The 14,022-nt window shown below is 44.6% G+C and overlaps 1 protein-coding gene across 1 annotated transcript in view; it reads right to left on the reverse strand.

Moving 5' to 3' along the window:
- The window catches only part of LOC120035871 (4-aminobutyrate aminotransferase, mitochondrial-like), a 38,622-nt gene that overhangs the window by 8,725 nt on the left and 15,875 nt on the right, over nucleotides 1–14,022 (reverse strand). The window contains exons 2-7 of the mRNA XM_038982337.1: nucleotides 13,605–13,654; nucleotides 12,841–12,921; nucleotides 10,890–10,982; nucleotides 8,003–8,065; nucleotides 7,322–7,385; nucleotides 4,526–4,674 (exon numbers count right to left, since the gene is read on the reverse strand). Of these exons, the coding sequence (XP_038838265.1) occupies nucleotides 4,526–4,674; nucleotides 7,322–7,385; nucleotides 8,003–8,065; nucleotides 10,890–10,982; nucleotides 12,841–12,921; nucleotides 13,605–13,654 (500 nt within the window). The remainder of the gene's footprint in view (nucleotides 1–4,525; nucleotides 4,675–7,321; nucleotides 7,386–8,002; nucleotides 8,066–10,889; nucleotides 10,983–12,840; nucleotides 12,922–13,604; nucleotides 13,655–14,022) is intronic.

The raw sequence follows: 14,022 nt of genomic DNA on the forward strand, positions 1-14,022 counted from the left end.
TCAGTGGTCTAAGACACAGCTAGCTGTGCTACTAGAGATCCTGGGTTAGAGTCCAGGCTCTGTCTCAGTGGTCTAAGACACAGCTAGCTGTGCTACTAGAGATCCTGGTTTAGAGTCCAGGCTCTGTCTCAGTGGTCTAAGACACAGCTAGCTGTGCTACTAGAGATCCTGGGTTAGAGTCCAGGCTCTGTCTCAGTGGTCTAAGACACAGCTAGCTGTGCTACTAGAGATCCTGGTTTAGAGTCCAGGCTCTGTCTCAGTGGTCTAAGACACAGCTAGCTGTGCTACTAGAGACCCTGGTTAGAGTCCAGGCTCTGTCTCAGTGGTCTAAGACACAGCTAGCTGTGCTGCTAGAGATCCTGGTTCGAGTCCAGGCTCTGTCTCAGTGGTCTAAGACACAGCTAGCTGTGCTGCTAGAGATCCTGGTTCGAGTCCAGGCTCTGTCTCAGTGGTCTAAGACACAGCTAGCTGTGCTACTAGAGACCCTGGTTAGAGTCCAGGCTCTGTCTCAGTGGTCTAAGACACAGCTAGCTGTGCTGCTAGAGATCCTGGTTCGAGTCCAGGCTCTGTCTCAGTGGTCTAAGACACAGCTAGCTGTGCTGCTAGAGATCCTGGTTAGAGTCCAGGCTCTGTCGCAGCCGGCCGTGACCGAAAGACCCATGGAGCCTTGAGAGATTATCATTGACTTTATTGCTAGAAATATGCCTACCATTGATTTTTAGGCTAACGAATGCTAACACCTGATAACGAATGCTAACACCTGATAACGAATGCTAACACCTGATAACGAATGCTAACACCTGATAACGAATGCTAACACCTGATAACGAATGCTAACACCTGATAACGAATGCTAACACCTGATAACGAATGCTAACAACTGATAACGAATGCTAACACCTGATAACGAATGCTAACACCTGATAACGAATGCTAACAACTGATAACGAATGCTAACACCTGATAACGAATGCTAACACCTGATAACGAATGCTAACAAGTAAATGTTGTCTTTTACATTAAATATAGCCAAAAGTAGAATGGCGTATGATTCACAGTGGGTTTAGATACGCGGTCAATTGATAAACCACAGCGCTATCCGTGGTACTGAATCTCTGCTACAGCTGATCGGTTTGATTATCGGAGAATCAGACATGTTCCCTCTGACAAAATCACCACAACAAGAGAAATAAAGAAAACTGCCTGATAGCCAGGTGTACGGAGAGAGACAAGGACCAAGCTGCATCTTTCAGATAAAGGTAGACTAAAATAAATGGAATTTTCACTAGACTGTAATAACCTCATCATATTTTACTAGTCGGACAACAGTGGTTCATAGACCTACATTAAAACTAGACAATACCAGTCAGTCAACAATGGTTCATAGACCTACATTAAAACTAGTCTATACCAGTCAGTCAACAGTGGATCATAGGACTACATTAAAACTAGTCTATACCAGTCAGTGGTTCATAGACCTACATTAAAACTAGTCTATACCAGTCAGTGGTTCATAGACCTACATTAAAACTAGTCTATACCAGTCAGTGGTTCATAGGACTACATTAAAACTAGACAATACCAGTCAGTGGTTCATAGGACTACATTAAAACTAGACAATACCAGTCAGTGGTTCATAGACCTACATTAAAACTAGTCTATACCAGTCAGTGGTTCATAGACCTACATTAAAACTAGTCTATACCAGTCAGTGGTTCATAGACCTACATTAAAACTAGTCTATACCAGTCAGTGGTTCATAGACCTACATTAAAACTAGTCTATACCAGTCAGTGGTTCATAGGACTACATTAAAACTAGACAATACCAGTCAGTGGTTCATAGGACTACATTAAAACTAGTCTATACCAGTCAGTGGTTCATAGGACTACATTAAAACTAGACAATACCAGTCAGTGGTTCATAGACCTACATTAAAACTAGACAATACCAATCAGTGGTTCATAGACTTACATTAAAACTAGTCTATACCAGTCAGTGGTTCATAGGACTACATTAAAACTAGTCTATACCAGTCAGTGGTTCATAGACCTACATTAAAACTAGTCTATACCAGTCAGTGGTTCATAGACCTACATTAAAACTAGTCTATACCAGTCAGTGGTTCATAGGACTACATTAAAACTAGACAATACCAGTCAGTGGTTCATAGGACTACATTAAAACTAGTCTATACCAGTCAGTGGTTCATAGGACTACATTAAAACTAGACAATACCAGTCAGTGGTTCATAGACCTACATTAAAACTAGACAATACCAATCAGTGGTTCATAGACTTACATTAAAACTAGTCTATACCAGTCAGTGGTTCATAGGACTACATTAAAACTAGTCTATACCAGTCAGTGGTTCATAGACCTACATTAAAACTAGTCTATACCAGTCAGTGGTTCATAGACCTACATTAAAACTAGACAATACCAGTCAGTGGTTCATAGGACTACATTAAAACTAGTCTATACCAGTCAGTGGTTCATAGGACTACATTAAAACTAGTCTATACCAGTCAGTGGTTCATAGACCTACATTAAAACTAGACAATACCAATCAGTGGTTCATAGACTTACATTAAAACTAGTCTATACCAGTCAGTGGTTCATAGGACTACATTAAAACTAGTCTATACCAGTCAGTGGTTCATAGACCTACATTAAAACTAGTCTATACCAGTCAGTGGTTCATAGGACTACATTAAAACTAGACAATACCAGTCAGTGGTTCATAGACTTACATTAAAACTAGACAATACCAATCAGTGGTTCATAGACTTACATTAAAACTAGTCTATACCAGTCAGTGGTTCATAGGACTACATTAAAACTAGTCTATACCAGTCAGTGGTTCATAGGACTACATTAAAACTAGTCTATACCAGTCAGTGGTTCATAGGACTACATTAAAACTAGTCTATACCAGTCAGTGGTTCATAGACCTACATTAAAACTAGTCTATACCAGTCAGTGGTTCATAGGACTACATTAAAACTAGTCTATACCAGTCAGTGGTTCATAGGACTACATTACAACTAGTCTATACCAGTCAGTGGTTCATAGACCTACATTAAAACTAGTCTATACCAGTCAGTGGTTCATAGACCTACATTAAAACTCGTCTATACCAGTCAGTGGTTCATAGACCTACATTAAAACTAGTCTATACCAGTCAGTGGTTCATAGACCTACATTAAAACTAGTCTATACCAGTCAGTGGTTCATAGACCTACATTAAAACTAGTCTATACCAGTCAGTGGTTCATAGACCTACATTAAAACTAGTCTATACCAGTCAGTGGTTCATAGACCTACATTAAAACTAGTCTATACCAGTCAGTGGTTCATAGACCTACATTAAAACTAGTCTATACCAGTCAGTGGTTCATAGGACTACATTAAAACTAGTCTATACCAGTCAGTGGTTCATAGACCTACATTAAAACTAGTCTATACCAGTCAGTGGTTCATAGGACTACATTAAAACTAGTCTATACCAGTCAGTGGTTCATAGGACTACATTACAACTAGTCTATACCAGTCAGTGGTTCATAGACCTACATTAAAACTAGTCTATACCAGTCAGTGGTTCATAGGACTACATTAAAACTAGTCTATACCAGTCAGTGGTTCATAGACCTACATTAAAACTAGTCTATACCAGTCAGTGGTTCATAGGACTACATTAAAACTAGTCTATACCAGTCAGTGGTTCATAGGACTACATTACAACTAGTCTATACCAGTCAGTGGTTCATAGACCTACATTAAAACTAGTCTATACCAGTCAGTGGTTCATAGACCTACATTAAAACTCGTCTATACCAGTCAGTGGTTCATAGACCTACATTAAAACTAGTCTATACCAGTCAGTGGTTCATAGACCTACATTAAAACTAGTCTATACCAGTCAGTGGTTCATAGACCTACATTAAAACTAGTCTATACCAGTCAGTGGTTCATAGACCTACATTAAAACTAGTCTATACCAGTCAGTGGTTCATAGACCTACATTAAAACTAGTCTATACCAGTCAGTGGTTCATAGACCTACATTAAAACTATCAACCAAATAGTGTGGTGACTTTGATAGAACTTTGAGATTGATTCAATTGCAACCAATGTGTCTATTTCTCCATTTACAGTAGTATAATCATGTGTCTATTTCTCCATTTACAGTAGTATAATCATGTGTCTATTTCTCCATTTACAGTAGTATAATCATGTGTCTATTCCTCCATTTACAGTAGTATAATCATGTCAGATGTGTTTTTGGGCTGGTATTATATGCTTTTAAATTAGCACTTCCAGTTTGGACGGGAATACCGGGAAAATTGGTAGATTCTCAGGAAAATATTAAATCCTAACACACACACACACACACACACACACACACACACACACACACACACACACACACACACACACACACACACACACACACACACACACACACACACACACACACACACACACACACACACACACACACACACACACACACACACACACACCTCCTCCAGGCAGCGGGCCTCTTCCTGTGCGTTCTCCCGTGTGAACTCCTCCAGAGGATACTTCAGTTTAGGGAAGGGAGCGATCGGCCAATCAAATGACGGCACATCCAGCTTGTGGATGGCCTTAGAGTGCGTCGTTGCCAAGCAACCTGAAAACAGATCAGACACAGTGAGTTGTTGTTTTTAAGGAGTGGGGCAGTCCTACCCTCGTTGGAGCATCCTGATCTCACGAGCTTACATTCTGTTACGCTACCGTAAAACTAAACGAGAGCGCAGGATGGTGGATCTTAACTGACTTGTCTAGTTAAATAAAGGTTCAAAAATATATATAAAAAAACATCAGGACGGGGAAGTCCTCAGAATGGTGGATCAGGAAGTCCTCAGGATGGTGAACCGGGAAGTCGTCAGAATGGTGGACCAGGAAGTCCTCAGGATGGTGGATCAGGAAGTCCTCAGGATGGTGGATCAGGAAGTCCTCAGGATGGTGAACCGGGAAGTCGTCAGAATGGTGGACCAGGAAGTCCTCAGGATGGTGAACCGGGAAGTCCTCAGGATGGTGAACCGGGAAGTCCTCAGGATGGTGACCAGGAAGTCCTCAAGATGGTGACCAGGAAGTCCTCAGGATGGTGGACCAGGAAGTCCTCAGGATGGTGGACCAGGAAGTCCTCAGGATGGTGGACCAGGAAGTCCTCAGGATGGTGGACCAGAAAGTCCTCAGGATGGTGACCGGGAAGTCCTCAGGATGGTGACCGGGAAGTCCTCAGGATGGTGAACCGGGAAGTCGTCAGGATGGTGAACCAGGAAGTCGTCAGGATGGTGAACCAGGAAGTCCTCAGGATGGTGGACCAGGAAGTCCTCAGGATGGTGGACCAGGAAGTCCTCAGGATGGTGGACAGGAGAGTAAGGTAACAGATAGGACAGTAGCGGAACAGACAGGACAGTAGGGGAACAGACAGGACAGTAGGGGAACAGACAGGACAGTAGTGGAACAGACAGGACAGTAGGGGAACAGACAGGACAGTAGGGGAACAGACAGGACAGTAGGGGAACAGACAGGACAGTAGAGGAACAGACAGGACAGTAGAGGAACAGACAGGACAGTAGGGGAACAGACAGGACAGTAGGGGAACAGACAGGACAGTAGGGGAACAGACAGGACAGTAGGGGAACAGACAGGACAGTAGAGGAACAGACAGGACAGTAGGGGAACAGACAGGACAGTAGGGGAACAGACAGGACAGTAGGGGAACAGACAGGACAGTAGGGGAACAGACAGGACAGTAGGGGAACAGACAGGACAGTAGGGGAACAGACAGGACAGTAGGGGAACAGACAGGACAGTAGAGGAACAGACAGGACAGTAGGGGAACAGACAGGACAGTAGGGGAACAGACAGGACAGTAGGGGAACAGACAGGACAGTAGGGGAACAGACAGGACAGTAGGGGAACAGACAGGACAGTAGGGGAACAGACAGGACAGTAGAGGAACAGACAGGACAGTAGGGGAACAGACAGGACAGTAGGGGAACAGACAGGACAGTAGGGGAAGAGAAAGGAGGAAGTCAAAGGGCAGTGGGATTCTAATCCATGTCGACTGGCTCACATCTGGGTTATGTGGAGCTGTCAGTCTCTGTCAGGCTTCAGGCTTTTCAGGAGCCTGTTGATGTCCTTGGGGTTTGAATGGGCCTCGGTAGAGCAGCTAGAGCAGCTAGAGGAAAATAACACTTAGGGTGTTATCAGTGAGTACCTTTGTGAGTTTGATATTCCGGTTCCTTCTAGCTTGCTTCTCAGTCTGGTTGAATGTGTCTGACTTGGGCAAACTGCTGCTTGTTGGCGCTAGTTTTTTTCTTAGCTGTTGGGGGGGGGGGGGGAGGCTACGTTTCTTCGTCCTTGCTGCTCTCCTGGACTTTCGTCAAACCATACTTTCCCCCAGGCTGTCTGGTGAGAGTTCTGCTCTCCTGGTCTTTCGTCAAACCATACTTTCCCCCAGGCTGTCTGGTGAGAGTTCTGCTCTCCTGGTCTTTCGTCAAACCATACTTTTCCCCCAGGCTGTCTGGTGAGAGTTTTGCTGGGGATGAATTGCTCCGTGGCATCATGGGTGATGTCAGTGATCTAGTCATACATCTTCTCCGTATCTTTCTCAGAGAAGACTTTCTGCCAGTCAGTGGATGTGAAAAAGCCTGGCATTCCCCAGTAGCTAGCTGTGTTGTATTGTCACACTTTCCTCTTGTAAGGCTTGTCTCTGTATACAGGCAGATCAAGCTTTACTAGGACAGGGTTGTGGTCCGAGGTGCCCAGGTTGGCGAGTGTTGTAGACACAGCCGGAAGGTCAGTCATGATGAGGTCCAGGATGTGATCTCCTCTGGTTGCGGTAACCACAATCTGCTGTAGGCCTAAGCAGCTTACAAGCTGTCAGCCCGGCAACCGGCATGATAGTTGTTCGGCTAGCCAGCCAGTCTTCATGGTGGACATTGAAGTCGCCCGCCAGCATGACAGTTGTTCAGCTACCCAGCCAGTCTTCATGGTGCACATTGAAGTCGCCCGCCAGCATGACAGAATGTTCACCAAACTCTGTCATTTTGGGTTTCAGTGTCTAGGTCTATAAAACAGCTCCTATGAGCAGCTTCTGGGAGTGTAAGGTGACTAGAAGCCATGTCTTTTGGGTCTTTGTGGGTCTCATGGTGGATGGTGATTTCTTGCAACCAATACACTGCAATGCCACCACCTGATGAGGCAGGTCTGTTATTTTACTTTCATTCAACAAGAAGATGTGTAAAATATTTAACCTTACTGACCCATTGTTCTGCCATGAAATCCACCCATAAATGACAGGATGCTGACATCTGGACAGCCAGGGCTCTGAGAGAGAGAGAACAAGGGAGAGAGGAGAGGGGGGGAGAGAGAATGAGGGAGAGAGTACGGAGGAGAGAGAGAATGAGAGAGAGAATGAGGGAGAACGAGGGAGAGGAGGGGGAGAGAGACAGAGAGGGAGAACGAGGGAAAACATGGGAGGGAGAGAGAGAGAGAATTAGAGCGTGAGAGAGTGCTTTTAGTGTGGCTACTAAAGAATAGTCAAGAGGAACACCGGTCATGGCCTGCTCTGATTCTCACACACACACACACACACACACACACACACACACACACACACACACACACACACACACACACACACACACACACACACACACACACACACACACACACACACACACACACACACACTATACTGCTCAGTTTATACACTGCCCCTCATCCCCAATACATGTAAATACGGGACTATAAATGGTTCCTTCCTGTATTATAGTGATATTAAAATGTTTACTGAGACATTTACTTTATGTTCCTATTCGTATCTTTTAAAAGTTCATATTGTTGTTGCATGGTCCAGAAGGAACCTGCCAGTAAGCATTTCATTGGACGAGGCGTACCATGTGTATCCCGTACATACGACTAATAAAACAGATTTCACCCACCTGGTTGATCATACAGGAGCTCACGTCTTCATCAGAGGGGATGTTGTGGCCTCTCTCCTTATTCTGAGACAAGACAAGACAAGACAGACAAGACAGACAAGAAAGACAAGACAAGACAATATACTATGTTTCAATTGTGTCCAGTGGTATACAGTACATTTTGTAAATATATTGACTATATAATGTGGATTGTCTCAGCTGAACATGGTAGTGTTTCATCTATATTGTATATATATTCTCCTTATATTGAGTAGATATTGTGTATATAAATATATACACTGAGTGTACAAAACATTAAGAACACCTTCCTACTATTGAATTGCCCCCATTTTGCCCTCAGAACAGCCTCAATTCATCAGGGCATTGGATTCTACAAGGTGTTGAAAGCGTTACACAGGGATCCTGTGTTGACTCCACAGGGATGCTGGCCCATGTTGACTCCACAGGGATCCTGGCCCATGTTGACTCCACAGGGATCCTGGCCCATGTTGACTCCACAGGGATGCTGGCCCATGTTGACTCCACAGGGATGCTGGCCCATGTTGACTCCACAGGGATGCTGGCCCATGTTGACTCCACAGGGATGCTGGCCCATGTTGACTCCACAGGGATGCTGGCCCATGTTGACTCCACAGGGATCCTGGCCCATGTTGACTCCACAGGGATCCTGGCCCATGTTGACTCCACAGGGATCCTGGCCCATGTTGACTCCACAGGGATCCTGGCCCATGTTGACTCCACAGGGATGCTGGCCCATGTTGACTCCACAGGGATGCTGGCCCATGTTGACTCCACAGGGATGCTGGCCCATGTTGACTCCACAGGGATGCTGGCCCATGTTGACTCCACAGGGATGCTGGCCCATGTTGACTCCACAGGGATGCTGGCCCATGTTGACTCCACAGGGATCCTGGCCCATGTTGACTCCACAGGGATGCTGGCCCATGTTGACTCCACAGGGATGCTGGCCCATGTTGACTCCACAGGGATGCTGGCCCATGTTGACTCCACAGGGATGCTGGCCCATGTTGACTCCACAGGGATGCTGGCCCATGTTGACTCCACAGGGATGCTGGCCCATGTTGACTCCACAGGGATGCTGGCCCATGTTGACTCCACAGGGATGCTGGCCCATGTTGACTCCACAGGGATGCTGGCCCATGTTGACTCCACAGGGATGCTGGCCCATGTTGACTCCACAGGGATGCTGGCCCATGTTGACTCCACAGGGATGCTGGCCCATGTTGACCCCAATGCTTCCCACAGTGGAGTCCAGTTGGCTGGATGTCCTTTGGGTGGTGAACCATTCTTGATACACACAGAAACTGTTGAGTGTGAAAAACCCAGCAGCGTTGCAGTTCATGACACAAACCGGTTCGCCTGGCACCTACTACCATACCCCGTTCAAAGGCACTCAAATATTTTGTCTTGCCCATTAACCCTCTGAATGGCAACACATACACAATCCATGTATCAAGGCTTAAAAATCCTTCTTTAACCCGTCTCCTCCCCTTCATCTACACTGATTGAAGTGGATTTAACAAGTGACATCAATAAGGGATCACCTGGATTCACCTGGTCAGTCTATGTCATGTATAACACCTGGTCAGTCTATGTCATGTATAACACCTGGTCAGTCTATGTCATGTATAACACCTGGTCAGTCTATGTCATGTATAACACCTGGTCAGTCTATGTCATGTATAACACCTGGTCAGTCTATGTCATGTATAACACCTGGTCAGTCTATGTCATGTATAACACCTGGTCAGTCTATGTCATGTATAACACCTGGTCAGTCTATGTCATGTATAACACCTGGTCAGTCTATGTCATGTATGTCATGTATAACACCTGGTCAATCTATGTCATGTATAACACCTGGTCAGTCTATGTCATGTATAACACCTGGTCAATCTATGTCATGTATAACACCTGGTCAGTCTATGTCATGTATGTCATGTATAACACCTGGTCAGTCTATGTCATGTATAACACCTGGTCAGTCTATGTCATGTATAACACCTGGTCAGTCTATGTCATGTACAACACCTGGTCAGTCTATGTCATGTATAACACCGGGTCAGTCTATGTCATGTATAACACCTGGTCAGTCTATGGCATGTATAACACCTGGTCAGTCTACGTCATGTATAACACCTGGTCAGTCTACGTCATGTATAACACCTGGTCAGTCTACGTCATGTATAACACCTGGTCAGTCTACGTCATGTATAACACCTGGTCAGTCTACGTCATGTATAACACCTGGTCAGTCTACGTCATGTATAACACCTGGTCAGTCTACATCATGTATAACACCTGGTCAGTCTACGTCATGTATAACACCTGGTCAGTCTATGTCATGTATAACACCTGGTCAGTCTGTCATGTATAACACCTGGTCAGTCTATGTAATGTATAACACCTGGTCAGTCTATGTCATGTATAACACCTGGTCAGTCTATGTCATGTATAACACCTGGTCAGTCTATGTCATGTATAACACCTGGTCAGTCTATGTCATGTATAAACACTTTGTGACATCGGCTGATGTAAAAAAGAGCTTTAGAAATACATTTGACTGAAAGAGCAGGTGTTCTTAATGTTTTGTACACTCAGTGTATGTACTCACTCTGTACCAGATGAACAGGGCTTTGTATGTACTCACTCTGTACCAGATGAACAGGGCTTTGTATGTACTCACTCTGTACCAGATGAACAGGGCTTTGTATGTACTCACTCTGTACCAGATGAACAGGGCTTTGTATGTACTCACTCTGTACCAGATGAACATGGCTTTATATGTACTCACTCTGTACCAGATTAACAGGGCTTTATATGTACTCACTCTGTACCAGATGAACAGGGCTTTGTATGTACTCACTCTGTACCAGATGAACATGGCTTTATATGCATTCTCATTTGAGCAGGATCCACAGGCCATGGTCTGAACACGACTCATACCACTAGGAGCAACCTGGACAGAGGAGAAGAGAAGTGGGGAGGAGAGAGAAGGAGCATTTTGGATGGTATCCAGTCAGAAGGACAAGCACAATCCACAAAATGGAGGAAGTCAGTCTACAGCAGTGGGGTCTAGCTAGAATCCATCACTAGTTAGTTTCTGGTCTTTTTAAATGGAGGAAGTCAGTCTACAGTAGTGGGGTCCAGCTAGAATCCATCACTAGTTAGTTTCTGGTCTTTTTAAATGGAGGAAGTCAGTCTACAGCAGTGGGGTCCAGCTAGAATCCATCACTAGTTAGTTTCTGGTCTTTTTAAATGGAGGAAGTCAGTCTACAGTAGTGGGGTCCAGCTAGAATCCATCACTAGTTAGTTTCTGGTCTTTTTAAATGGAGGAAGTCAGTCTACAGTAGTGGGGTCCAGCTAGAATCCATCACTAGTTAGTTTCTGGTCTTTTTAAATGGAGGAAGTCAGTCTACAGTAGTGGGGTCCAGCTAGAATCCATCACTAGTTCGTTTCTGGTCTTTTTAAAATGGAGGAAGTCCGTCTACAGTAGTGGGGTCCAGCTAGAATCCATCACTAGTTAGTTTCTGGTCTTTTTAAATGGAGGAAGTCAGTCTACAGTAGTGGGGTCCAGCTAGAATCCATCACTAGTTAGTTTCTGGTCTTTTTAAATGGAGGAAGTCAGTCTACAGTAGTGGGGTCCAGCTAGAATCCATCACTAGTTCGTTTCTGGTCTTTTTAAATGGAGGAAGTCAGTCTACAGCAGTGGGGTCCAGCTAGAATCCATCACTAGTTAGTTTCTGGTCTTTTTAAATGGAGGAAGTCAGTCTACAGTAGTGGGGTCCAGCTAGAATCCATCACTAGTTCGTTTCTGGTCTTTTTAAATGGAGGAAGTCAGTCTACAGTAGTGGGGTCCAGCTAGAATCCATCACTAGTTCGTTTCTGGTCTTTTTAAATAGAGGAAGTCAGTCTACAGTAGTGGGGTCCAGCTAGAATCCATCACTAGTTCGTTTCTGGTCTTTTTAAATGGAGGAAGTCAGTCTACAGTAGTGGGGTCCAGCTAGAATCCATCACTAGTTAGTTTCTGGTCTTTTTAAATGGAGGAAGTCAGTCTACAGTAGTGGGGTCCAGCTAGAATCCATCACTAGTTAGTGTCTGGTCTTTTTAAATGGAGGAAGTCAGTCTACAGCAGTGGGGTCCAGCTAGAATCCATCACTAGTTAGTTTCTGGTCTTTTTAAATGGAGGAAGTCAGTCTACAGCAGTGGGGTCCAGCTAGAATCCATCACTAGTTAGTGTCTGGTCTTTTTAAATGGAGGAAGTCAGTCTACAGCAGTGGGGTCCAGCTAGAATCCATCACTAGTTAGTGTCTGGTCTTTTTAAATGGAGGAAGTCAGTCTACAGTAGTGGGGTCCAGCTAGAATCCATCACTAGTTAGTTTCTGGTCTTTTTAAATGGAGGAAGTCAGTCTACAGTAGTGGGGTCCAGCTAGAATCCATCACTAGTTCGTTTCTGGTCTTTTTAAATGGAGGAAGTCAGTCTACAGCAGTGGGGTCCAGCTAGAATCCATCACTAGTTAGTTTCTGGTCTTTTTAAATGGAGGAAGTCAGTCTACAGTAGTGGGGTCCAGCTAGAATCCATCACTAGTTAGTGTCTGGTCTTTTTAAATGGAGGAAGTCAGTCTACAGTAGTGGGGTCCAGCTAGAATCCATCACTAGTTCGTTTCTGGTCTTTTTAAATGGAGGAAGTCAGTCTACAGTAGTGGGGTCCAGCTAGAATCCATCACTAGTTAGTTTCAGTAAAGAATCCAGTGTATTCAACGTGTGTGTTGTGTGTGTGTGTGTGTGTGTGTGTGTGTTGTGTGTGTGTCACTCACTGAGAGAAGGCTTTCCGCCAGCTTTTCCGGAAAGTTCTCGGGTGGCATGATACCAAGAGCTGGCCTGTTCACAAACGCACTCTGAGAGGAAGGGAGAAAGAGGTAAACATGGGGAACTAAGCAGGACTGTCAGATAAACCTGGAGAGAGATGTTCAACTCCAATGTCTTCTGATTGGTTTTCAATAACAGTTCGTGCTGAGAGATTCCATTTGGTTAGGTTTTTTTCTGTGAGTTCATAGAGAGCAGTTACTTCGCAAGGCATCTCTACCTGAAAATACATGATCTAAGTGATTGATAGTTGGTATTCAGCAGTCATAAAGTCTTGTTTACTTTGAAGAACTACTAAAATAGTGATTTTGTCAGACAGCAGAGGCAACAGCTCTATAGTGATGAGATGATGACTTGGAATAAAACAATAAAGTCATCAAATTAAACTAATGTAACATACACCACAACTGAAATATTGTGTTAAAGTGAATAAGTGATGGTTAATAAGTGATCAGCAGTAATGAACAGTCACTAGCATCATGGGACTTTTATACAAAATATATTCTGTGTTACAGCATTCAACTCACATAACTCCCTCCCTCCCTCTCTCCCTCCCTCTCTCTTTCTATACCTCTGTACCCCCCCCCCCCCTCTCTCTCTCTCTCTCTCTCCCCCTACCTCCCTCCCTCCCTCCCTCCCTACCTCTCCCCCTACCCCCCTAACTCCCTCCCTCCCCTCTCCCCCTAACTCCCTGCCTCCCTCCCTCCGTACCTACCATATTGTTGGGGTTGGACATCACTTTAATGAGTGAGGGATGGTTGTATCCTGAAAGAGAAAATACAGAGAAATATTACAATTCGTGTCACCACTTCATTATAACTAAACCATTTTACCCCAATGGAGTCAAATACAAGCTATAACCTAACCAACTAGTGTAGTGTAGAAGACTGATTCCCACTGATGTAGCATATGAAACACTACAGTGTTTGACCGTCAGCCTTATATAAAGACCTGCATAGCAGTTCCAATTCCCACCACTAGGGGACAGTACGAGAAGACGGAACTCCTCAGACACACCAGGTAACGTTTCCACAGAGAGTCTCAAAGTATAAGTGCTGATCTAGGATCTGTCTATCTCAGGGCTCTCCAACTCTGTTCCTGGAGAGATGCCCTCCTGAAACAGGGTTGAAACA

This window comes from Salvelinus namaycush, unplaced genomic scaffold (genome assembly GCF_016432855.1).
Source record: "Salvelinus namaycush isolate Seneca unplaced genomic scaffold, SaNama_1.0 Scaffold1125, whole genome shotgun sequence".
Lineage (NCBI taxonomy): Eukaryota > Metazoa > Chordata > Actinopteri > Salmoniformes > Salmonidae > Salvelinus > Salvelinus namaycush.